We start from the raw sequence: 27,589 nt of genomic DNA, 5'->3' as shown, positions 1-27,589 counted from the left end.
GCATTCGCTTATTAATTATTTTTGCAAATAGGTTTTTTTATCAATGAAAGAAGTACCATTCATTTAAAAATTCAAAATCGTGGTGTCTTAATAAAATATTGAAATTAATAATTTAATGAAGATTTATTGAAGATACAATTGTGGCGAATAAAATAAAAAGTCTGAATTGCTTGGAAAAGGCTTAGGTCTGAAATACATATTTAATTCGCTTTGCTCAGAAAATTGTGATTAATTAGAAGTTCTATCCTTTCAATAATTTTGAAAATAACATTTGTCATATTCACTGACAAAAGAATCGCAATAAAATATCACGAAACCAATTATTTTTCATCTTAAAAATTTTTTTTTATTTGAATTCGTTTATTTGATCGATTCAAATTTAACTCGAGCTGTTTTATTCATGACAAATGGTTCCACTAAAATAAAAATCGAATAGAAATTGAATTGTTGTGGTGACTTGTTTCTCTCTCTCTCTTTTTTCTTTCTTTCTTGTTCATCGACCATGAAAATGCATTTGAAATGGTTATTGATTGAGAATTCGTTATAATAAAAATGACACGAATACATTTTTCATTGCATTTTTAAATTATCTATTCTAAAGCTTCTATAAAGATTAAATTATCGTCACATATCTGGAAGAGAGATTTCTGACACTTTCATAAGCAGATTTGTGCAGAGTTTTAATTAAATTCAATTAATTATGCTTATTTTAACTACAATACTGCTTTAGTGAAAGCGACCTGATCTTATAAGCTGCAAATAGGAATGCTATAGACATCGTGAAAATGTCACGCCGCCGGAATAAAGTGGAAATGATGTGAATTAAATGTATGTTAGTACAGGATTAGTACAGGACGTCTGATCGTTGTACAATTGCACTAAAGACGGCAGAAGCCATTTCATGATAGAAAATTATAACTAAATAGGAACTGCGTTACAAAGTGCATGCAATAGGATTGAATAGGGTAATCATGTTCTAGATATAGATATCCAAAGCCAGCAGGGACATTTTCTGTAATGTTTAAACATTGAAATTTAATTTATTTGCGTTTTGAATTGTTTTACATATTTGTGTTTCGAATGTCCCAATTTTTAATTAAAAGTAAAAATTGGAGCATTTTGGTTTGTTTTATTCAAAATCCGAGACATTTTATCTACCTCTATTAATGATAAAGTCAAAAGTGAGTATCTCTCTGTATGTGTGTCTGCAACTGTGTATGCGTTTTCATACTATGCTGATTGGCCTACAATTACCAAATATCACACATATATACAAATTTAAAGGTGAGCTTTGGAAATAATTGTGATAATTTTAATTAGCTAAATGAAAGCAAACTCGATGTTCATCGGCAATAACATTCTAAAGTTATTGCTGGTATTATTACTACTCAAAACTGACTCTGATACTGTTTCAAAATCTTAACAAAAAATAATAATAAATAAAAAATAAAAATAATAAAGATAATGTAACAAAAGAGCAAATTCTTCTTAATTTTTGGAAACTTTTTGAAATTTCTTTTTGCGAAATTTCCAATAGTAGATTATATTATTGATTTTAAATCCAACCTGTTTTCATTGTTTTATCAAATATTTATATGCATATTTTTTTTCGGTTTTTCCTACGAGAGAAGGATTCTTTTAATATCTGTATAGCTTATTAAACAAGTAAACCTTAACCTTAACAATAACAGGCAAATCCGACTCACCAGAAGACACACGGATTAAATCTGATTTACTGGACCACCGCGACAGAACACTGGCGGAACTATGGTTTAGTCCTAAGGATCATCACAGGTCACGGTACCACCCTTCCAGTGGGAAGTACGCTAAGTCATCAATAGGAGGTTGCCGACCGAAACCATTTCGGAGCCCACCAGAAAGCAGAGTGGCGAGAACCAACCACCAAACCGGGAGCTTCTCATACTCCTTTCTGAGAATCCCCGGTAGGAGCAATACAAGTAAAAATTAAATTGGCATCATCATAAAAATTACAATAGTGATGAACCAGAAATTTTTGTTTTCCTTGCATTATGGGGTTGCAATCCCTTAGGAACATTCATGTATATAATAAATAAATCCTATGTAAGATAGTTAAAATATGGTTCCAACATTTGAAGAAATGTATAAGACGAATCAGTTGGAATGGCATATAAATATATCCAGTTGATTGCCAAAAGTGACTATTATAATAAAAGAATATTAAAAAAGTGTATAAAACATATTTACAATGCTTACCTGACTTATCCTTACAATAATTTTATGTATAATCAGGAAAGCATTCCCCTTCCCCCCCCCACCGAAAAAAATTCAAAAATATGACAAGAGGAGAGGAAATTAAATTTTTGTCAAGATTTATTGCAGTGATTAAATCTTATGTGTAGTAAAAGTTAGAAAAATTATCTAGAAAAACTGGAACAAGTTAGCTAATCTAAATAACCGCACTTTTTTAATTTTTGTTTTAAAAATACAAACACTTACAAATACATTCTTATATTTAATAAGAAAACTATTAATTCATTCTAATTTAGATTCGGACATTTTATAAAGGCGAATAGAACATAAATAAATACAATAATTTTTTTTAAAAAAAAATATATTCATACTATTATGCGAATAAATAGAATAATAGTTATTTTGATTTTTTTTAATGTTTTGATTTCAGACTTAATTTATTTTTATGAATATTAGAAAATATTGAAGTAACTTCACTGATGAGAAATGAAAATAATCGATTTATAGACAATGAATTTCAAGCAATATTGAAATTGTATATTGTTATTCAGAACATGTATGCATACAAGATTTCATAACTTTATTGAAAAAGGAATGAAAATCCAAATTTATAGTTTAAAAAAAATCCAAATTTAGTATAAAAGTCATAAAAACTCAATATAAAGGCATTATGTTTTAGGATAGACCGAGTTCATTTTTGAGAAAAAAAGACATCATTCGTTGTAAGTTCGTTCGTATTCGTTCGATATCATTCGTTCAAGTATTGTAATATAAATCATATCTTTTTAATAATATATATATATAGTACGTTCAAGTAAAGTCTTTTAAAATAATTTGTTAATTTATAAGGTGTGCTTCTGCGTGATTTTGTGCGCTTGATTTTTGCATGATTTTGTTAATGTTGTTTTCATATTTGCATGGTTATTAGTTAATTAAATGCATCCAGAAATTTCAATATTCACATGAAATTTAATGAATTAATAACTTTACAATATGTTAAAAAAATAATATAACATTCTTTTAAGTTAAAAAAGAAAATAATATAACATTCTTTAAGTTAAAAAAGAAAATAATATGTATTTAATATTATAGATCGCTCAAAATAAGGGGAGAGGTCATTTTCTTGTACGCTAGTTCATGATATTCAGCTCACGCAAAGGCGCCACATTTTAGATTTTAAATATGTAAAATTTGGCATAAAGTTTTTAGACATATGTATAAATAAATATACATATGTTTAAAAACTTTAAACATACGTATATTTTATGATTTTCATAATAAAAATATATAATATATGTTATGGACAGAATTTAAAGATTATAATATTACTAGTTAACAAGGTGATTTTTATAAGTTCTATACGTCCCCGAATATATAGTTCAACAACTTTGTGTTCGATTGCAGATTATTAATAAAGAAAGAGCTAATAAAATGTAAAGTATTTTATCTCCGCATTAACTTTTGCGTGCTGACACTTAAACAAGGTGTTGATGCCAATAAATTCATTGTTGTTTTATAGATCTTGCTTCTAATAATATTCTTCTTTCAGAATTCTTTCTTCTTCTAACTTTCAGAATAACTTATTTTATTATTAATTACTTAATTTTTCTTATTGCATTTTATGAAGATGGGGGGCATAGATGCTTGAAAACATTTATACATTCTCTTATATTTTTAGATTGTTCTTCATAGAACTACAAAAATTAGTATCTTGTTGAGAAATTTCTTATAGATTTTTTTTTATGTAACAAGACTAACAGAAATAGACAATTTCAAAAGTTTTCATATAACTATGAATTGTTTGGACCTTTACTTATGAATACCATCAATTATCATACCTGATTCTTAAAGCAATTTTGTTTACTCGAAGTTGCCTTAAGTCATTTATGACTGATTGTTTAAATATATATCAAACAGTACACTGAAATCACTCTGATATGTATTAGTGAAGAAACACAAAAAACAATCGATCACACAATTATTTCCTCCCATACTTTAATCATTATATTCCGCACTTGAATTGATGTTTCTATCCTCCATCGTTGAAGGTGACTTTTCAAATCAATCACGAAGCTCCAATGGTGAACTCTTAACTCTTATTTTCCTCCTCGCAGGAATCTAATCAACGGAACGTTTGCTTCATCGACTGTTACTGAATCTAGAGTTTCAACTAACGTCTGAACGTAGTTTTCTCTCATTTTTTTTTTTTTTTGCTTACTCGTGGTTGCTTTAAATTAATTTATAACTGATTGTTTAAATAGTTATCAACCATTACAATAAAATCAATTATATATGTGTTATTTAACAAACACAAAAAACATTCGATCACACAATCATTTCCTTCCATACTTTAATCATTATATTTGGCACTTGAATTGATGTTTCTATCCTCCATCGTTGAAGGTGACTTTTCAAATCAATCACGAATCTCCAATGGCGAACTCTTAACTCTTATTTCCCTCCCCGCAGGAATCTAATCAACGGAACGTTTGCTTCATCGACTGCTACTGAATCTCGAGTTTCAACTAATGTCTGAACGTAGTTTTCTCTCTCTGCCACCTTTTATCCTTACTCTTATCATTTCTCTGTAATTTAAGTGATTAATGCAAACTTCACGGCATGACGGAGAGTTTAACGGTGGACGAGGATCAGATTTGATTTTGAAGAGGCGACGCGCTAAAATTAATAGGGATTAATAAATTGTTGGAACCTTGTGCTTGCTGGCTGAGGCGTGAAATTGGATGAATAATTTGATACCGGTTACTAAAAATGGTTCTTTCAATTACGAAGTAAAGGGTGGTTTGGGTTGGGATTGATTATGTTATATTGCATCAGCTTTGTCAAAATTTAGAGTGATCTATTATTGGCTTCATAAATTTATCTCCCCGATTTCTCTTTCCTTTTCTCTGTAGTGATACAATAATTTAGCTATGAATATTTTCAAAAGATATTTTTAATAAGTAAAATTCAGGCTATTTTTCAGAAGTTTAAATGATTCCTTTGTAAGAAAAATTACATTTTAGATAGCATTTCCTACTGTAGCGATGATTACTTACAACATCTTGACATTCAGCCAATCCTTTGAATTTTGAAGTAATCTATTTTATGTCTCTATGTCATGCATAATTTATTTTCTATTTTTGAATTAATAGATCAAATATACGGATTACTCATGAAAGTGATGGAAACATTGCTTTACTGGCTAGCAATTCCTGGCGCAGGGTCATGTTTATTTCAATATAAAAGCAACAGCGCATGATTTCAGAAAAAGGTGGTATTGCTTAAATGATGGTGATGATATCATGGGAACGTGTCCACGTTACCATGGAAAGAGGGGTTCTATAGCTACTAAGGGTAAAGGCCCCTTAGTACCCGAGGACAAAAGTCTCCAGCTCATATGAAGATGACACTCACACATTCGATTGCACAACCTCTTTTTATGGGGGGGGGGGCTCTGTCACATAACTCAGAGATAGAACATAGAGTAAACAACAACCATGCCCGAACCAGGACGCGAACCCGGGACACCCAGAACTGGACCAACAAACTACCCATAGACTTGGACGGCGGCTTACTGCTTAAATGCATTTATAAATTAACATTTCTCTAGCATCCTTCATCGATCAGTTATACATTCACGGTAGTAATAATTACATTAATACAAATAATATAATACTGTTAATCAACTTTAATGAACTACACCTAATCTCACCTAGTTATGCATGGAAAGTAACAAAATCGATCCATTTCTTGAATCTGGGGATGGTCCTATCTTTTGTTTTGAGATAAATGTAGAAACTAGAGGGCAGAAAGGGATAGGAAACTATTGACATTTTTCTTAGCGACATTAAACATTCAATTAAACTGAGAATTATTGAAATCGACATAGTAGTTGTATCTGGAACACTTCTATAAAATAATTTCGAGGTTACATATGGATATGTAATGCATTAATAATCTGAAGGTTTTAAATCTATATTTTAATATTATTCTTTCAACTTTTTTTTATAAATAGGTCACGATATTCCTGTACAATTCGAATGTCAATCATGAAGTATTCGTGGAAATGGAAACTTATCATAAAACTTCATCTTTACGCAAATACTTAATCTGAAAAAAAAATGACGTTATCGATGATGCTTCTTAATTTTAAATATAATTTCGTCAAAAGTATTTCTCTCAGAATTTTGCTCATATTTTTTATAAGTTGTTTTCCTTTTTATTATTTTTTTCTAACGTATTTTCTGTCTCCTTATTTTTAACTTAAGATGACCTCTTGATCTCTTTGCTAATCATAAAATTATTCATTATAATATATATATATATATATATATATATATATATATATATATATATATATATATATATATATATATATATATATACAGAGGGTAATTAAAATACAAGTTATTATATATATATAATATGCAAAATCTGTATATTATTCTTTGTTATGGAATTTAACAACCTTTTACGTGTTCGAAAGTAACGTAAAAGTCACGAATTTTCAATTGTTACTATTATTGTTCCTTTTCTTTAAGAATTTGCTTTTGTCACGTTAGGTTAAATTGCTTGTATCCTGTTAACTTGCATATAGATGTGTTGATCATTTAAATAGTTCAGTATTTATTTGCTTACTTTCTGCTTTCTTACATTTAAAATCGAATTTTTTATTAAAAGAAAAGAGATGATGATGAAACTTGAACATTGAACATACGATACTTTCTTTTAATTTACCAAACTTTCCTTTTTCATCCCCAAAATATATGTTTGAATTTAGCTAAAAAAATTATCATAAAATGTATTGTTCTATAAAATGAATAATTCATGGACTTAGAGAAGAAAATTACATTTTAATGACTTTTCTCAAAAAGATGTTCTATTTAAATTTAAAGGTCTTTGAAATTCTCCAGGTGAATTAATATCTTAGGAAATTAAATTAAATTGGCATTGAAAGTTTCAGTTAGACTTTAAAAGAAAGCTGGGTATTCATTTTATTTTTCGAGTTTTTTTAAGATAGTTAAAAGTCAATTTTATTTCAAAAAAAATTGTTAAAAAATTCAATGTGTATATTTAAAGTGTTTCTAAAAAATAAATGTAATTGGAATCGCAAAACCATATTCAGTTTCGTTCCAAATAAATTTATACAGAACAATAAGGGAAGAATAATAGAGAAAAATTAAAAATTAACGCGCTTGGAATATTTCGAAATTTAAAAAAATATATATATAATTACATTTTAATACTTAAAAAATAATACATTTGATTTTAAAGAATTTTATCATTGTTTGATGTATTTATATTTAAATACAAAAGATTAAATTATGAGTAAAAAATTTCATAACACTAAAGTGAATAATTCGCAAAAAATACCTGATAGAGACCACCGGCTCCTAAATATTAAATAATAATAATAATAACTGCTTTAGACTTCCTCTCTTCACTTAAACACATCCCGAACAGTTCAAGAGTGACCTATGTTTTACGAAAGGGATTAAAACTTGGCGTAGAAGCATTCAATAGCTTCTAATCTAAATATAATTTTGAATATTTAGTTGGCCCCTTTAAGCAGCTTATTTAGTTCCCACACAACTACGGATACAGTGTCCATTTTCTGACTTCTCCATCTCCGCGAATTTTCCAAGTGGGTAACTTCACAAGGAAGCAGCAATAATCCCATAAAGCAAATCTCTTGAGTGCCGCTCACCTATGACTCTCAGCCTGCTGTGAAGGATGAGCGTCCGGGAGCGTCTTAAGTCGACGCGGCATTTGTAATCTGCTTCGTCGTCCGTCGTGACGTCCGCCAGCACCAGCACGGGGGGATGAACACTGACATCGAACTGGGCGCGATCCCCCATTTCGTCTGAGGGGAAATGCTTAGCATTCTTGATGGCAGCGTTTCGCACGTCCAGGGTGTAGATGGGGTTGGGATAGTCTAACCTGTACCAGAGGATCAAGGTCGCCTCATCGTCCTCCAAGGGATTGGATACGTTGCAGGGAAGGATGGCGTGACCGCCCACTACAGCCTCCACCAGTGGATGCTCTAGGATAAAAATAGAAAAAAAAAATTAGTATAACTATATAATACTTAAAAACTTATCTGCTGGTATCTGATACAACTTTTTAAATGAACAAAATGTTGTTTGATTATTAGCCTCTAGAGAATTGCTGGTGCAAGCATAGTTTATGTGATATGTAGATTAAAGTTCTTTGTTTGTGGTTACTTAATCAACGAACACAAATATAATTAAATTAATTAATTGCATTTCTTACATTTGTTATGTCGAATTTCTTATATTTTCATAAAATCCCTACTTCATCTGTACTTCCTTTGTTGGTTTTACTTTCTATCGTATATGATCGCTACGGATGTTGAAATCATTATTCAATTAGGAGAAGGGGTTGTTTTAAGTGAAATGCTTTAAAGGCATCTTCTGTGTATTTTTATAATTTTTTTAATTTATAATCTCTTTGAAGATTTGTTTTTGTTTTTCAGACAGATTTTTTTTCTAGAAACCTTTCCTAATAAAAACAGTTTAATGTTCCTTTATAACTTTCTTGATTTTTAATAATATTTTTTATAGTTTGTCGAAACATCTTTCTTATGCAAAGATCTGTATGCGAGATTTAAATCTTCATTGCTAATCATATTGCATGATTGGAAGTTTCATTTTTATTATGATTATTACTTTATTTATTATTATTTCATTATGACTATTGCAAATGTTAAAAGAAAGCAAACCAAAAACAAATACAATGAGAAACTGCGCCAAGAGACACAAATCAGACAGCAGACACTTGTTAAAAGGAATTCAGAAAGAAGGAAGAAACTATAGAAAGGACTGGCGGCAGACTTGAGGTGAAAGCTGATCGAAGACAAATAATAATCACAAAAAAAAAAAAAAAAAAAATGAATTTTGAAGGTTTTGCAACAGAATATGGGTATTGATAATTATAATTTTAAACCTGCTTACGAATTTAATAATAATGTAAATATAGAACTGAGATAAGTGTATTTATAATTTTTGTCTTCAAAAATATCTAAAAAGTCATATGCAATAATGGAACCAGTACGATTGGTCTCCTCGAAACTTTCTCGCATACTCTTTAATAAAGGTGTTATCCCTCACCCCTTCCTTATAAAACTGTAGATATTGGTTAACGTACAGAACATCTTTCATGGCATTGCCGTGAAATACATAGAAAATATTAATATTTGATGTGGATTTAGTATTTTTACTGAATCTATCGCGTCATCATTGAGAGTTTTTTTTTAATTATTATTATTATTATTTATCAGGCGGTTAGTAACATTCTAAAATTGAACGCGTTTTAGATATGTTTTTTTCCCAACAAATGAAGAAAACACTACACACTATATTTGCAATGACAAAATTATGTACAAAACTTGATATATTTAAGTCATTAAGCGTTTTTAAGCCATCACACTTATGTGCTTCTGAACAACAGACAGTCAATGCCTTGTTCCTTGTCAGTTCAGATTTGGTTCAGAATTTTATAAGTGTTTACATTATAAATATTAAATTCAAGAATGAAATTTTACCATGAAGATCACTTCATTTTGTAGTTTACTTTTGCTGTTCGAACAGAAAAACTTCCTATGAAATGATTTTGATCAAAATTTGATAAAATCAACTAATTTAGTGTAAAGGTCATATACCAAATTTCATCCGTCAAGCTCAAAGCGTTTTTGTGTTCCCTACCTCACAGGCAAACAGACTTTATGCCAAAAATGTGATTTTCGATTACAAAGAGTTCTGAAATGTGGAGATTCTTCAAAATTCCCATGGATGATCGAATTTTTTTGACGATTATAATGCTTTCTCTATATTTCGTATGGAAGAAAGTAAAACTAATATTCCATTAGTTTCTGAAATCCTATTAACTTTTGAAAATTCTATCTAACGAAGATCTGAAAAGTTTAAATCAACAAGCCAAGATTAAAAATAGATATGTTTGTTCTGGAAAGTTCGTACCATTATTTTGGTTTTTAAAAAAAGTGGGGCATAGGTATATTGAAACTTTTGGACCTCTAGAACAGTAGGGAATTATCTAGCATTAAGTTAATGCATGAAAATGAAAAACATAAAAACTAGTACAAGGGAGACTAAGATTTGCTTGACAGCTGTTTTTTATTTGTAAAAATCTTGTTTTTTCGGTGAAAATTTTAGATAGGAATCACATACTGATTGCATATGAATATTTTTCAATCTTACCTACTTATGAACTGTTCACTTAAAAAAATCATGACGTCACTTAGTTTTACATGTTATTCGAAGTAGTTAGCGCAATAAATGCATTTTTACTATTGGATGTGAGTCGAACGTATTCGTAATCGGTTATGTCATAAAGCACTATTTGACATTACCAGCTTGAGAGCAGATAGTAAAAGGATCTAATAGTTATATATATATATATATATATATATATATATATATATATATATATATATATATATATATATATATATATATATATATATATATATATATACATATATATATATATTTGTATGTGTGTGTAAAATCGCTTTTTTTTTCTGGAAAGACACCTATACAGATAAATCTTAAAAAAAAACTATACAAACATAAAACTTAACCCAATCATTAGAGCTGTTTCTGAGATATACGAAATAAATTTTTATTTATACACAAGAATTGCTCTTTTATAGTTATTATATCTATCTCTCTCTTATGTTATGAGATAAACAGAGAAAATATGAATGTTTTTAACTTTTTGATGGTAGCTTATAAATGTAAAAATGATGGTTTTCTTTTATCAATTCAAATGCTTCAAAATGTATCTTATACCATAGCGGATAAACCTAATAAGTCAGTTCAAAATACCCGACGATAAATGCTATATCAATTTAATTGAAATAGAAAATTTATATCACACATAAAATGTTCTACATCATATATTTGTGGAAAACCCCTTACTGCCATTAATAATGCTAAAGCTTCCTCATTCACCAAATACACATGTTTGGCTCAGGTTATTTGACTATTCTTCGCGGAAACGGGAGTTAAACACCGGAATGAGAAACTAAGTGTTCCCGCTGAATTATAAATAGATATTTTAATGAATCCTAGGAACTGTTCCTCTTCAGCAATCACAAGAATCTTGCGGACCAATTGTGTAATACTCTCAATCTTGGAGGATTTCATTTCACCAAAGTGAATTTTATGAACAAAAGATGATTAAAATATTTTAATTTGTAGCGATGACAAAATATAGGGTGCTAAGTAAATTTGATAAAACAGATAAATGAATTGAATTTTTGAATTCAAATTTAGCAGCAATTAAACAATAAAATTTATGCATTAAAGAACAAAGAATTTATTATATTTTATTACTTTATAATTTTATGGTTTTCTGTTACACAAAGTGATTTTTTTAAAGTTTACTAATATGGTTTTTTAATTATAATATAAATGAGGAATTTTAAATGTCATGAAATAAAATTTACGTATATATCAGTAAAGAAGGAAATTTTTATTACAGTTTTTATACTTATTAAAATTCTTTTAGAAAACCTCAATAAACATTTTAGAATACCCTGCAGATTTGGGATGGCCACACAAGTACTTTATGGTATAAAATGCATTAATATTCTAAATAAAAAAATAACATGGATTAACAAAATTTATTAACTTCATAGTTACTGAATCAAGAAGATTCAAATTAATATTTAGAAATAATAAATATATAATAAAAACAGGAAAGCCCTTCCACCCTCTGAATTCATTCGAAATTTAAATCTGTTATTTAACGATAAACAATGGGGTTGCTTACTCCCATGTAGAATTACTCCCAAAGAATTGATTAAGGTGTACGTACACACTAGAAGATTTTTTTTTTTAAATTTTAACTTTAAAAATCCAGTTTTTTCACAGAAGGTCATTAATATATGTTTAAACTCATTTCAGTGAGGAAAAATCATATTACACTAATTATTAATTAATTAAACAATATTTAATGAGTTAATTTGCATATTTTTTGAAACATGATATCTTAAATTATAATTTGTACAGACACACAATTCTAGTTGGAAATGATGCCTAATATCAGTCTTCATGTTGTCTGCCTCAATAAAGTTATAAAAATATATAGTTTTTTTTAACAATTTTTTCATTAACGATCAATAGAAAAAGCAAGATTTTTTCGGTATTTTTAACTTTTAAATAGCTATTAAAATGTATTTCTATAAATATAATTTTGATTGAAGCACAAAACATCCGATATTTCATACAGATTATTTTGATATATAAATAATTGTATTTGGTTAATTTCTTGTTGAATTATGATTGTTTGAATGAAGCAACATAGTGGAAAAATATCATTCTTCATAAAATGAGTTTAAAAAAAACCATAACTAGAGTTTTTAATGAAAGCACCTCAAGAAAAATAATTATAATGAGAAATATTTCGAATATTGACAGCATCTTGGTATCTTTTGAAAGCTAAAGGATCAAAAAATATTATTAATCATTAAAAAATAAAAATATTCGATATTTTGAACGATTTTCGAAGTTTCAAGTGTGTACATACACCTTAAATAGACTATGTTAATATATCCCTTAAATAGATCCCCGTGAAAGCTAATTCTGTTGCGAATCCTTATTTTTGCAGCACCAATACCGTTTGTAAGGTAAAAAATTTAATTTTCGCAATTTGTCATTAACAAAATGTTACATAATTTTTAACGTCATAAACGTAGGATTTCAGGAAAACAGCTTAATAATAAAATGATATCAGTGAAATCTAAATCTGAAACAACACAATAATAATTAAATTTGCAAACAATAGCATGCAAATTATATTGCAAAAAATCAAAAAAATATATATATATATTGAATCAAAATGAAAATAATTAGACAAAAAATGTTTCTTTACTTGTTAATAAAAATAATTATTTCACTGGATGTAAATTATAAATGAGAGCAGTTTTCGGCATAACGTATTTTCTATAACTCATTTTTATAGTTTGCTATTTTAAATCTTATTGAGAACTGAACGATAAACATAATATATGCTGTGAATATGTGATATATGATATGAATATATGATAAAATATATATAGCAGAATATATGCTATGATATATGATATGCAGAACATATTCCCATTTATATATGTTCCTATTTAAGTTTTTAGGGGATTTCAATGGAAATATTTCAATGTTTAAAACATATCTTCGGATTAAAATACATTATAATGATAAATTATCATATATTATTATTAGAATTTGTTAATTACACAAATTCAACGGAAATTCCGTGCAGTCATTCATACACTTATAGAATATATGAAATCCCAATGATATTTAACGGAAAACCGAGATACTGGTTGCAAATCGTAGAACATTTCGCAGATATGATTACTATGTTATTATTTGAATCATAGATGTTTACGATGCATATATAGTAATTATAATTGCACCAACTACTTTTGCAATAGTTCCCTAGATAACTCATAATATTTAAACTTCTATTTGGTTGCTAATATTTTGTAGATACGGATTATATGACTGAAGCTTTTCCTTTAATATATGTGACCAATTGTTACAATAATTAGTCCATTCAAAGGTATTTTATTTAAAGAATTCATAGATAGAATTGACTAATTTCAAAAATATATTGTCTCTGGAGTTAGTTATTTAGACTGGATTTAACGTAATCTAAGATTTGCATTATTTTTTTTAAAGGATATTTTCAGAATTTAACTTAAAATAACATTTATAAATAAATAAACGGATACTAAAAATCTGAAAGGAGGAGGAGTCTTTGCAAACAGTAATTAATAACTGCTTACTTGCAGATAAATTAATTTATTATTACTTATATCATAAACATATTAAGATAAATATTTATTATACCTTTTTTATTTGTTCTGGATGTAACTAACTAGGATATTAACATTAATAAAAATTATCAAAGCAAGAATGAATTTTTTTCATTGGAAATAGACAAAGAAGAATTACACATAGTAAATGTTTTAATCATTATTTACGTGTTGATGGAGACAAAATATGTCTAATACACAGTTGTCTAATACGCAGTTTTAAATTTCCAACTATTTTAACTTAACTTTGTTTTAAATTTCCAAACAGCAATAACAACTTAGTTTTAAATTTCCAAATTTAAATTGAATGAAAGTGATATCTTTCTTCCTTTTTTTGTCAAAAAGAAAAACACAAATAGGAAAATCTAGAATTCGTTCGAAATTTCAAAAAGAATTTTCACCAAAATTTGACAAGAGCGAGTCAAGAAATGACAAAAAAATTTTGATCTCATTTTTTTTATATCTTACAGCTATTCTAAAGCAAAAATAACAATAATAATAATGAAAAAACATTGAAATAGAAAGTTTAAATATTTGAAACATTAGAATGATTTAAAAAAAATATCCATGGCTTAATATGTTAAAAGCAAGAAATTTTTGGAAATTGGAAATGTAAAAAATAGTGTTGACCTATTCAGGAACTAGTTTTTACCGTTATTTCATCACAGAAGATGATAACATTTGAATAGTTTCGAAAATGAATATTTACATACAGAAAATTACATACAAGAAGAATTATAAATCAAATTTCATATTAAAAGACAAATCTATATAAATCTAATAATTGTAATATTTTATTAAAAAAAAATGAGTGAAATTTTAAAACTTAAGAAAAAAAACGATTTATGTGATATCAATCATTAAAGTTTATATCTTACCGGCAATTTTTTATAAACATTGATTTGATTTGATCAAATTTAAATTGAATGAAAGCGATATCTTTCTTCCTTTTTTGTCAAATAATATTAAAGCTGAAATTTTTGAAAAAAAAAAACAGCTTTTAAAATACATTAAATCTGAATTTAGAAACTCCACACTTTTTTAACGATGGTATTAAGCAGAATAAATATTTTCAAATTAAAATCGAGGCTTCAAAGAGAAGCGAAGTTATTTGAAGATCTATTTTGAAAGCTTTTCGTTTTCATTTTAAAATACCTTAAAATTCCAACGATAAAAATGGATAAACCGGAATTTTTTCATGATTTTTAAAAGAACAGAATAGTATTCTAAATATATATATTTTAAAATACTCACATTGCTAAACGTTTAGCCTTGTCCAAAATTCTAACCTTATTCCTTATTTCGGTGAAAAATTCCGAATTCAACGAATGTCGTCATTTACCTAGAGAGGTTTAAACATATGAGAAAACCGCCTTCCATGAAGGATATCTACAATTTAAGGTTGACTGACCTCGTCAAATGAATGGATTCTTTCCTGCTACTCGGAGGAAGTCATTTATGAGATATGAGCGCATTTCTTCAAAAATAGTTTTGTAGAAACTATCGAGAATAATTTTTTTTTCAAAATCAAAAATTCAAGTTAAACATAAATTCTTACTGCTCAAGAATTTGATAAAGCGATTTTCTAAGTTAAAATAAAATCTGATCGTTTGTCTTTAAAGAACATTTCTACAGTATAAAAAAGGAATAAAAGAAAAATTTGAATTCTATTTTTATTACAATATTTTTCCATTAAAAATATTTTTGAAAATTTATATATATATATATTTCAAGTATTATTTAAGATATTCAATCTTTTAAAAGGATAAATATATATTCTAATTATTTCAATGCTTGGTTTAGACATTCTAATTTGTGTGATTAATGAAATGTCAAAACACTTTCATCCATTCTTTATCTACTTCTTTTTGGTAAAACGGTGAATACTTAAATTATTTATAGTAAAAGAAAGACATGGTTCCTAGCATTAGAATATTTTGACCGAATAATGAGCTTAGCCCATTATGTAATAAAGTAATGGTCACCAACAATTTCATTTCAAAGAGTTTCTTCAAGATACTTTAAATATTGTGATAAAATCAATATATATATATATATATATATATATATATATATTGGTGTAGGTATGAAATATATCGTAAGTCTTTCAATGTGAGAAAACGTTGTACATCGAGCAGTTAAATGGCATTAAATATGTGCATTTACTAGTTGAAGTCATGATATATATATATATATATATATATATATATATATAAATATAAGGAATGTGCACGGAAAAAAATCGACAATTAAAGGAATTTTCATGAAATATTTCTGATTATGTAAGATTAATTCATATATCGAATAATTTATTTTATTTCTAATGAAATTTCATTACAAATCAGAGATTGAAGTAGCTAATAAAAATTTTAATTAGAAACTCATTTAATTTATCATTCCTTATTAACCTATTAAGAACACTTTTGAAAATTAAAAACCATGGCTAGAAATAATCACAAATTTACTTTTTAACAATCAAGGAAATAAGTTTTCAGATTGATTTAAGATAGCAAAAAACTAAATGATTCTAACGCTGGTTTTTTTACAGCTTGATTAGGTGGACTAATTAATTGCAATTACAGAAATCATAAACATAAAATGAAATGTTCATTCGTTTTAATCACACATGATATTAAGGAAATTGTTTCAAAATTTTTTGTAGGATAGCAATAATTACATCCGAGTAGTGAGTAACACAGTTTAGATTTTTAAGTCATTCGTATAATGTTTTTAACGTAATCTTAGAAAAATTCTTGTATTCTGTATTATACTACTCATAAAAAGTGAATAAATTATATTTTAACAAAGATAATAAAAACATTAAATTGAAAATATATAATTTGGTTTGAAATTATAAAAATGTAAGTCATAAATTATTTTTTTTAAAGCAATAAAATATTTGATAATTAACAAAATTCAATACTTTATTCTTAATCATTTGGTGAAATTCAAACATGAATAAAAAATGATTCACTTTATAGATTGTTGGAGAAATATGATGCATTTTTTCTCTATTAAACGATATCCCGAAGTAAACATCTCCATTAATTTTATCGACTTCTTTTGAAAATATATCTCTTCTAAATCAAGTGGAAAAAATACCTAACAATTTTTTAAAGAAATCGGAATGCTTATTAGATGAAATCTTTTTTAAATATGCAATCAAAATATCGGATGAAGATACATTAGAGTTTAGAACCAAGAAAAACACCGCCTAAGGTAATTACAAATGGTTATAAAAATGTTTTAAACGGTTTATTAAGTCATTTGGGATAGAATGAAAAATATTTCCGAGGCGTTTGAACTTTTTTTTTCTTTCAGTTTATAATACAACCAAAAAAAAATTACCCTCATCACACAAAGAACAAGTAATTTCTTTGTAACGAAAATTAAAACTGACAAAAGTATAATGGAAAAAAGTTTTGACAACGAGAAACATTAGTAAGAAGCATTTACTTTTTTACCTTGCGGCCTTAAAACTCCATTTCTTTTGATTTTAAATAAATTATTCTCACTTGATTTGATTCAGCTGCAATATTTGCTTTCAAATGCTGAGATAAAGATTCGGGTTTTCAGTTCACCAGATGTCCTAAGGGTGTCACAGAATGGTTTTTATGGAGGTTTAAAAAATAAAAACAAAAAAAAACATATAAGTAATCATAATTAGTTTCCCTATTTCAGTTCTGTCAAACATCTTGAAGGAAAACTTCAGTATTTGCTTGAAGAGGTTTATTTCTATCTCATTTTCCAAAATTTGTAGAAAGAGAATTTTTTTTTCTATAAGAGAAATATGAAAATAGTTATTTAAACATCGAAATTAATGATTTTTTCTTTGTTATTACTTTGGCTTACATTGTTATTATTTTAATATTTGAATTTATACTTTTTTATGGATAATAGAAATGTTTAAACTTTTATTTATATTTTTGAAATTAAATTCTAAAAAAATCAGAGATTCAATTTAATATAAAATAATTGCAAAGAAAAATGCTGTGGATAAATTCTATATGATGTTAAAGCTTTTCTCTTTACCCTAAATATATAAAATTTGCTGATACTATTCAAGAAAATACGGGGAGATGCTTTTCATCTCCTTGAAAAGGCTTCAAGGGAGAAAGTCATTCAAAAATGTTATTTAATTACTTTACTTTTCTCATTAATACGTGCATCACACAATCTCTCAAATATATAACAAAAAAATTGACGCGAAAAGTGGAAAATATATGCAGAACGTTTTGATTAAATAAATTATATGCGATATTGATGGTGAATAAGCGTTGGCTGTTGAGAAAATAGTTTTCGACCATGTGGCAGATTTTTATAATGAATGAAATAGCATAGTCACGAATTTTTACTTTTTAGGATGCTTAACCTAATTTCATTTAAGTAATAATATCGAGAAGTATCATTAAACATATTTTAGAATATTCAATTTCTTGAAAATATAGAAAAATAAAATTTTATTCTATCAATAAAAAGCCTTACTTATAGCCTTAGTTTATATGTATCATTAACTTTACATATATATAGAGTTTTAAAATATAAGCTTTCATCAAAACATTGTCATCACAATGAGAAAATCTCAAATTCAAAAATTTATTACAATAACAATGATTATGGCACTTGCCACGGTCAAGCTCGCTGTTACGAAAACAGCGATTTAAGCCGGAGGGGGAGCTTCTCTTGTTTTTATAGTAGCGTCAACTAGGACCAAGAGTACGACTTTGCTACTCACGCATCACTCATTCGCTTGTACAACCCCTTTTCACAGGAGGGCACATTCACACATCTCACAACGGAAGAAGCGCTACCCCTATACCAGGATGCCTACATAATAATGAAGTAGATGATTATACTAAAATAATAAAATTCTTTTGGTAAGATTTGGTCGCAGAAGACTGAAAAGTTATTTTTTTAATAATTTAAACGTAGTTTACTAAGTATGATTTGTAGGATCATTGGATAGTATAAAATTTAACTTTCATATTTTTTTTCTGAAGAACATTTACTGATTAAAAAATATAAATTATTAATATTTGCAATCATTTAAAAACCGTTTGAAAGTAAAGCTGAAAGATGGATTTTACGATGATTCAAAGAACTTTATAATTCATCGTATAGACATGTTATAACTTTTAGAAATTGTGTAAATTTTAAAAACAATATTCTGCCTTACACATGATAATTTCTTGCTGAACGATGTTATTTACAGCATCCACAATTTAAAAAAATTTTTGTTTTCAGCAAAATCAAGTATTAGTTAAACGTCTGTTTCAAATTTAAGTTCAAATTTTTTGAACAAATCACAAAAAAGTTCAGAAATACATAATACTATGAATAAAATTCATAAAGTCTCTAAAACAATATAAATTATATGCTGATTATAAATTGAAGCTGAAAATAATTTTTGTTCAAGAAGCCATAATTATCAAATTACATAAAATATATAAAAGTGAAAATTTTAGCGAACATGAACCACAACGAACAAACTAGTATTATTAATAAAAAGAAAAAAACAACTTTTTTTTTTAAATATTTTCTGTTTACCTTGAAATATTTAAAAACTAGATAATTCAAAGATTCCAATTTTTGGCAATTACAACATAGCACTGTCTAATAACTCAGCGATAAATAAAATTTATTAGAATAGCTAAAATCAAGTTTATTGTTTTTATAAACCTAGTAATGTAGCATTCAATAAAATGCAACCTCTGTTATAATTTTCATGTCGAATGAAAATGGTAATTTTCCAGAAGAAGATACAGATCACATATTTAATGCACTTCAGGTTCACAGTTATTTGAAAAATAGGAATGGATCAATGAGAGTTTAATATTAATTTATAAAATTACAGTATTTGAAGTATTCAAATCACAGACGCTAGAATCTCTAGTTAAGCATGTTTTACTTAAGATATCTTTAAATGTTTTCGTGATGTTGAGGATAATCCAAATAATCTGGATCGAGCGAATATAAGAGCTTATTAGCTTATTACGAGGAGAAAGAATTTTGTTTTATTCTAGTCTGTCATGATACAGAATATCTAGACAAATTCACGACGAGTTAATAATTCATAATGAAAAGAAACTGTGCGTTGATCTAAGAGAATCGTGTACTAGCTTATTTTTATATGGATCGAGCGAATATAAGTGCTTATTACGAGGAGAAAGAGGAGAAGGAATTTTGTTTTATTAAAGTCTGCCATGATGCTGAGTATCTTGACAATATAAGAGCTTATTACTAAAATAAGAGCTTACAACGAGGAGAAAGAATTTTGTTTCATTCTAGTCTGTCATCATAAGGAGTATCTAGACAAATTCATGACGAGATAATAATTCATCATGAAAAGAAACTGTGCTTTGGTCTAAGAGAATCGTGCACTTGCTTATGTTTATACGGATCGAGCGAATATAAGTGCTTAATAAAACAAACGAGGATCGAGCGAATATAAGTGCTTATTACGAGGAGAAAGAGGAGAAGGAATTTTGTTTTATTAAAGTCTGCCATGATGCTGAGTATCTTGACAATATAAGAGCTTATTACGAATATAAGAGCGTATTAGGAATATAAGAGCATATTACGAATATAAGAGCTTATTACGATTAGAAAGAATTTGTTTTATTCTAGTCTGTCATGATACTGAGCATCTAGACAAATTATAAGAGTTAATCATCATGAAAAGAAAACTGTTTATTGGTCTAAGAGATTGAGCATATGTTGCTGTAGGTAGCTTAAAAATATCTAACAGACCTGTAGTAGATAAATTAGTAGAAATTATATTACTTTGTAATTTTCACTTTGAGAAAAATTCTGAAAAATCTCTGTCAACATGCTGCTATTGGATTGATCAGTCTTGAGGCTTTTCAATAAAATTAATTAAAATTAAAGTTAAAGTAAAGAATGGGTATCCTCTTCTCTCAGAATGAAGTTCATTATCTTGTCTCAGCCATGTTAGTAATTGTTCGGTTTATTCTTAGAGGCATGATATAAAACCGCAAATACGTAAAGGACCTCTTTTGTTATTTGCCGAAACTGTGAAAATATAAATTTCAATACATTAATGTTAATCATTCGAGAGAAACTACTTGTTTCTCAGTTGTGTCACAGTTTTATGTTATTGTATTTCTGTAGGCATTATGTACATTTTGTGTAAAATGAATATTTATATTTAACCATTTGCTTTAGTATTACCAAGAATTTGATATAGAATATCATCCAAAAGAATTTGGAAAAATTGGAAATATCAGAAGAATATAAAATAGTTAAAAATATCTTTACTGAAGAACATATAACATTCTTTTCATAAAACTCAAAATATTAATAAATAAAACTGCAATTTACAATCATTTGCAATTATAAATGCTTTTATAATTAATTTTCAACGAGGACTTTCAATAATAAATAAGATAAAAGAAAAAAAAAACAGAAATAAAAATTAATTTAGAAAAAAAAAATTAATTCAGAAAATTAATTAAGAAAGTTAAACACTTTTGTAAAAATAAATTTCCATTTTATAATCATAATGAAACATCAAAACATTTATATAACTTTTTATCAATAAAAATAAACTATAATAAAACTTTGAAATGATGATAAAAATATTTTTAATTTAAGTAGAATTTTTTTTTTAATTTGAAAATACCAAAATTGGTAATTAACAAAATGTTAAAAATTAGTTCATTTACTTTAAGTTTATATTATAATTGAATGTTTTTCATTAAAATTCTAAAAAACCAAAAAAACATATATTTTGGAACAAACATTTTATTTCAAAATATGTTGGCAGAAATCAAAAATTCTTTCAAATATTTGACTAATTAGAGTCTTACAGTACAGGAAAAAATTGTAAATATATTTAGGTATTCTCTAATTAATCACTTTACTAATTAATAATTTATGAGGAATTTTTTTTTGTAAAATTAATATAATGTTCGAATAACTAATTTATCCTGTTGATTATTGTTAATCGTTTGCTTTATATATTGCATTATGCTGTTGGCATTTTGTTGCATCTAAATGTATGCGAAGGATTTCTAGAAAAGAGTAATTATAATCTCTCATCCTCAATATTTTCACCAGAAATAAAAGGCTAAAATTGAAAAAAGTGCAATCCCGTGGTGTTGTTTGAATTCATTATAATTTTTTCTGTGAAATTTAGGGATTCAGAGAAATGCAAAAGAAACTTTTACTCTTAAAAAATATTTGTAATACCATATGAAATCATATAATTTAAACAGATATGCTCAGGCTTGTTTTTTAAATAGCTTTTTCTCAGCTGTTTAGTTATATGTTTCTTTAATTTATTATTTTATGTTTATTTGTCTTCTAAAGCAGCCATTCTTGTTTTGATCTCGTAATTTCAACATTTCTTCTTGCATAAATATTGAACTAAAGAAATTTAACTTGCTATTAAAACTGACTGAATTTTTAATGCTCATGATAAATTTTCTTTAAATACTTGTATTTCTTACAAGAATCACAAAAGTGTTTTTGTATATTACTATAGCAATATTTCCCCTAATAGCTGCAGAAAATGTATTCTGCTATGAACTCAATAATCAAGAATTATTTTAATAGATATTCAACTTTAGTAATATATTTTAGTTATGGTTTCAAGCTTTTTGGTAATTTGAAATTTTTGCCGGTGTTTAGAATTTTTTTGTTTGCATTTCATTTATATTAGAATTATTTTATAGTGACAAACAAATTCTCTTAAAAAAATAACGAAGTGGTATTTTTTTAATCTTTTTTTTATATTATTGAAATAAAATTTCGTAGATAGGAATTTGTTGTAAAAAAATGGTTACTTATTACTTTAAAAATATTACAGCGATAGGATTATAATATTTTTAAAATAATCGTTATCGTTGTTAAAGTTTTTACAACAGTCAAAGATTGAACGCATTACATTAAAGTTGGGCGATTCGCAAGTAAAAATGCTTTGAATATTCAGCAGGTAATACACATAATTGCATAAATACGAACAATCATTTCAAAAATATTCATATATTCACATATTCACATATATTCATATATATGAGGAAACATTTTTGGTATGTCTCGATTTTCTTATATAAGATCACTAATGATCAAGTGAGGATTCTGTTGATGCAGAATCGAAGAATTATAATAGAATAATTTTTAAGAAGAATTTTAATTTTTAAACTCAATTGGAAAACGGTTATATTAAAAATTTCCAAGGCACATTCCCAAGTTTATTAAATGAATGCATTCTGGAGAATCAATATTTTTCAACAATAAAAATTGGAATGGAATTCAGCACTCATGAACACATTTGAATAATGGGAAATCATTAAGCAATGTCATTAGTTTTGCAGATTTTTTTTTTAAAGTTTTATATTGACCTCATGTATTTAATTAGTTTTTTTTTCTCCCGCATTTTGGATAGCAACAAAATTTCACGCCTTGTTTTCAGAATTTAGATACAAAGGAATGTATAAGTTGATCTGTTTCTCTGTGAAATTCATACAAAGTACATACCATTGCGAATAAATTAAATAGTACATTCTGTATGATTTACATTTTCTAAATGGTTAACAAGACATCTCTAATTCAATAACCTCTTATTGCAATATAAATGACTTTCAATTCCTTTCAAATTATGAAAGTTATACTTGTAAATAAACAATATGTTTTAAACATTTCCTCTAGCAATCAATATTATCCATGTATTGCTTCCTCCCATAGGAATATTTCCAGAATAATGTCCTCTAGAATTAACCAAGAGATTTCATTGACAGATGCAGAAATTCAGAAGAGAGAAACTCTATTAGAATCTCCATGAGTAAATCAAATTTAGTTAATCCGATGCGGCTATATGACCAGCATGTGATTTATTCGTAATAATCTCTTTCGAGATCCGGATGCATTAATAGATTTCAACTTCCATTTTGATTAAAGGAGTTAATTAGGAATTTAATTATAAAGTTTGTTGTCTAACAATGTGTCGGAGCGGGATGTTTATGATTGCGAATAAAATTGGTGCTGTGAATTGAAGTCTCTGAATCTTTGCAGATATTCGTATAATGATTTAAGTCAGAATTTCCCAATACATAGAATGCTAGGGCGCATCAATGTGGAAGTATCTGGCAGCTTATTTTTAAGGAATATGAATAGGAATAGGAATATGATAAAGAATATAAAGTTTGTTGTCTAACAATGTGTCGGAGGGGATGTTTATGATTGCGAAAAAAATTGGTGCAGTGAATTGAAATCCCTGAAACTTTGCAGATATTCGAATAATGATTTAAGTCAGAATATCCCAATACATAGAATACTAGGGCGCATCAATGTGGAAGTATCTGGCGGCTTATATTCAAGGAATAGGAATAGGAATAGGAATATGATAAGGAATATAAAGTTTGTTGTCTAACAGTGTGTCGGAGGGGATGTTTATGATTGCGAATAAAATTGGTGCAGTGAATTGAAGTCTCTGAATCTTTGCAGATATTCGAATAATGATTTAAGTCAGAATTTCCCAATACATAGAATGCTAGGGCGCATCAATGTGGAAGTATCTGGCAGCTTATTTTTAAGGAATAGGAATAGGATAAGGAATACAAAGTTTGTTGTCTAACAATGTGTCGGAGCGGGATATTTATGATTGCGAATAAAATTGGTGCAGTGAATTGAAGTCTCTGAATATTTGCAGATATTCGAATAATGATTTAAGTCAGAATATCCCAATACATAGAATGCTAGGGCGCATCAATGTGGAAGTATCTGGCGGCTTATATTCAAGGAATATGAATAGGAAAAGGAATATGATAAGGAATATAAAGTTTGTTGTCTAACAGTGTGTCGGAGGGGATGTTTATGATTGCGAATAAAATTGGTGCTGTGAATTGAAATCTCTGAAACTTTGCAGATATTCGAATAATGATTTAAATCAGAATATCCCAATACATAGAATGCTAGGGCGCATCAATGTGCAAGTATCTGGCAGCTTATTTTTAAGGAATAGGAATAGGAATAGTAATAGGAATAGGATAAGGAATATAAAGTTTGTTGTCTAACAATGTGTCGGAGCGGGATGTTTATGATTGCGAATAAAATTGGTGCAGTGAATTGAAATCCCTGAAACTTTGCAGATATTCGAATAATGATTTAAGTCAGAATATCCCAATACATAGAATGCTAAGGCGCATCAATGTGGAAATATCTGGCAGCTTATTTTTAAGGAATAGGAATATAAAGTTTGTTGTCTAACAATGTGTCGGAGCGGGATGTTTATGATTGCGAATAAAATTGGTGCAGTGAATTGAAGTCTCTGAATGTTTGCAGATATTCGAATAATGATTTAAGTCATAATATCCGAATACATAGCATGCTAGGTCGCATCAATGTGGAAGTTTCTGACAGCTTATATTCAAGGAATATGAATGTTTTAATTATTTTTTTCTTTCATTGCAAATTTCATTTCATAGAATATATTTTTCAAACAAAAATATATTTGATTTTAATTGCGTTAAAACTGTAGTTATCAATATTGTTCTAACAAAAGATGTTATATGTATTCTTATAATTATCATTAAATGTGCTGTAAAATAAACTGGCAATTAATATTTAAAAGAGACTTTATAAAATGCTCAATCATTTTTAATATAAATAAATATTTATCAATCATTTTTAATATAAATAAAATTTATTATTTAATATAAATAAATATAATATTAAAGAGCAATATTATCTCAATCTGTGTCAGAAAAAACAGATATTAAATATTATTTATAAATTTTGGAACAAATTTTCATTGCTTTTACACGCAATAGTATGATGCAATATTTTATATATATTATATTGAATTGATGAATATTGATGAATATATTTTATTGCTTTTACACGCAATAGTTTATTGCAATAGTATGATGATATTACCATTGCTTTCACTTTTGAAGAATTTTGCATACTTTCAGAAATAATTTAAATACTTACTTAATTTTAATTTGAATATTTTAAAATATATTATATATATGCTCTTGCGAAGTTTAAGAAATTGTTATTAAAATCAAAGTATTTTCTATAAGTCTCCAAAATTAGATGTATGGGAATTAAATTAAATTTAGAAATTATCTTCATTTCCATCTATTTTGCAAGAGAGTTTGTACAATTTAACAAAAAGTTCATTTACCGATTACTTCCTAGTTGTAATTTTTGATAGAATAAATTGAATGTAATGTATTTTGAACTGTGCATTTAATAAGATTTTATGTTTAACTTTAATTCAGTAAGTTTTATTTCCTTATAATTTTTCATATGAAGCTATAAACATAGAATTCTTTTTTATAAATTATTTAATGTTGAAATAAATTTAAAACAGTTTTTATAAAAGTATTTTTTCAAAATATTAATTCCATAATTTATAATTTCACACATTTAACTATGAAGCCATAGCGAGAATATGAAATCATTACTAAGTATGTTGGTAAGGAACCGAGTTATGAAACCCAAGTGAAATATTTAAAATATTTTAAGCTACCAAGAAGTAGATAGAACTTTCCTTGTAAAATCCCAAAATTTTAGCAGCGGACGGAATTAGGTTAAAAAAGAAGATTTTTTAATAAAGAGTAAAAAAAATGATTTGTATGAGGAAAGGAATAGATTTCGTAGCCGCTTTTATAGCAACTGAAATCGACAACATTATGTTTATCTGATTCTAATATAATGATAATAAGTTTTCTGACATTTTCAATTTTATTTAGTTAAATTTACAATTTTCAAAACATACAAAAATATAATGTTCAATACAGTATATAAAAGAAAAATTTGCTTTGTGGAATAATCACATAAATAATAACGTATATGACTTCAATTTGTTTCCTATATTTAATCCACGAATAAAACTTCTGAAATATAAAAATAATAATAAAACATAAAATATCCTAATAAATTTCCTAAGAGATGTTTGAAATGAATATTTATCACTTTTGTTGTATAAAATTTTAAAAAAGTGAAATCAGACAGAATTTCTGAAACATCTATTATACACAACGAAATAGAAAATACTCCTATTAATATTTTTAACAAAGGCACAATAATTTTAAATACCAACGAATATATAAGAAAAAAAAAAACTTTTGTGAATTATTTCTTTAAAACATTAAAATCGTGTAAACTTTTAAACTGCCCATGCTTCAAGATATTTAAAGAATTTTTGTATATGGGCATTCTAACTATTTTGGGTGAAGCAAAATTAAAGAAATTTGGATAAATCAAAATCTGAATAGAATAAAATACAAACTAGAAATAAATAAAAAAAATGAGTTCGAAATGTTTCCATTCCAATCAACAGTATTAAGAATGTTTCCTCCATTATTATATTTCTTTCAATTCAATATTAAAAGCCATCTGATAATTACATGATTATTTAACTTTTTAAATGTTGGCTATTTGTGATTCACAGCAAAGAATAAAGTATGAAAAAGAATAAAGTATGAAACAAAAATAAAGGAAACACTATTTTTGTTAATAGTT

General features: G+C 26.9%; 1 protein-coding gene across 1 annotated transcript in view; it reads right to left on the bottom strand.

Annotated features, from left to right (window-relative positions):
- Nucleotides 1–27,589, bottom strand: part of LOC129962147 (uncharacterized) — a 186,157-nt gene that overhangs the window by 23,443 nt on the left and 135,125 nt on the right. Inside the window, exon 2 of the mRNA XM_056075885.1 lies at nt 7,940–8,275. Coding sequence (XP_055931860.1) covers nt 7,940–8,275 — 336 coding nt within the window. The remainder of the gene's footprint in view (nt 1–7,939; nt 8,276–27,589) is intronic.

Source organism: Argiope bruennichi, chromosome 2, assembly GCF_947563725.1.
Source record: "Argiope bruennichi chromosome 2, qqArgBrue1.1, whole genome shotgun sequence".
NCBI lineage: Eukaryota > Metazoa > Arthropoda > Arachnida > Araneae > Araneidae > Argiope > Argiope bruennichi.
Note: the sequence above shows the minus strand (reverse complement) of the source record. Positions and strands in the feature narration are given on the sequence as shown.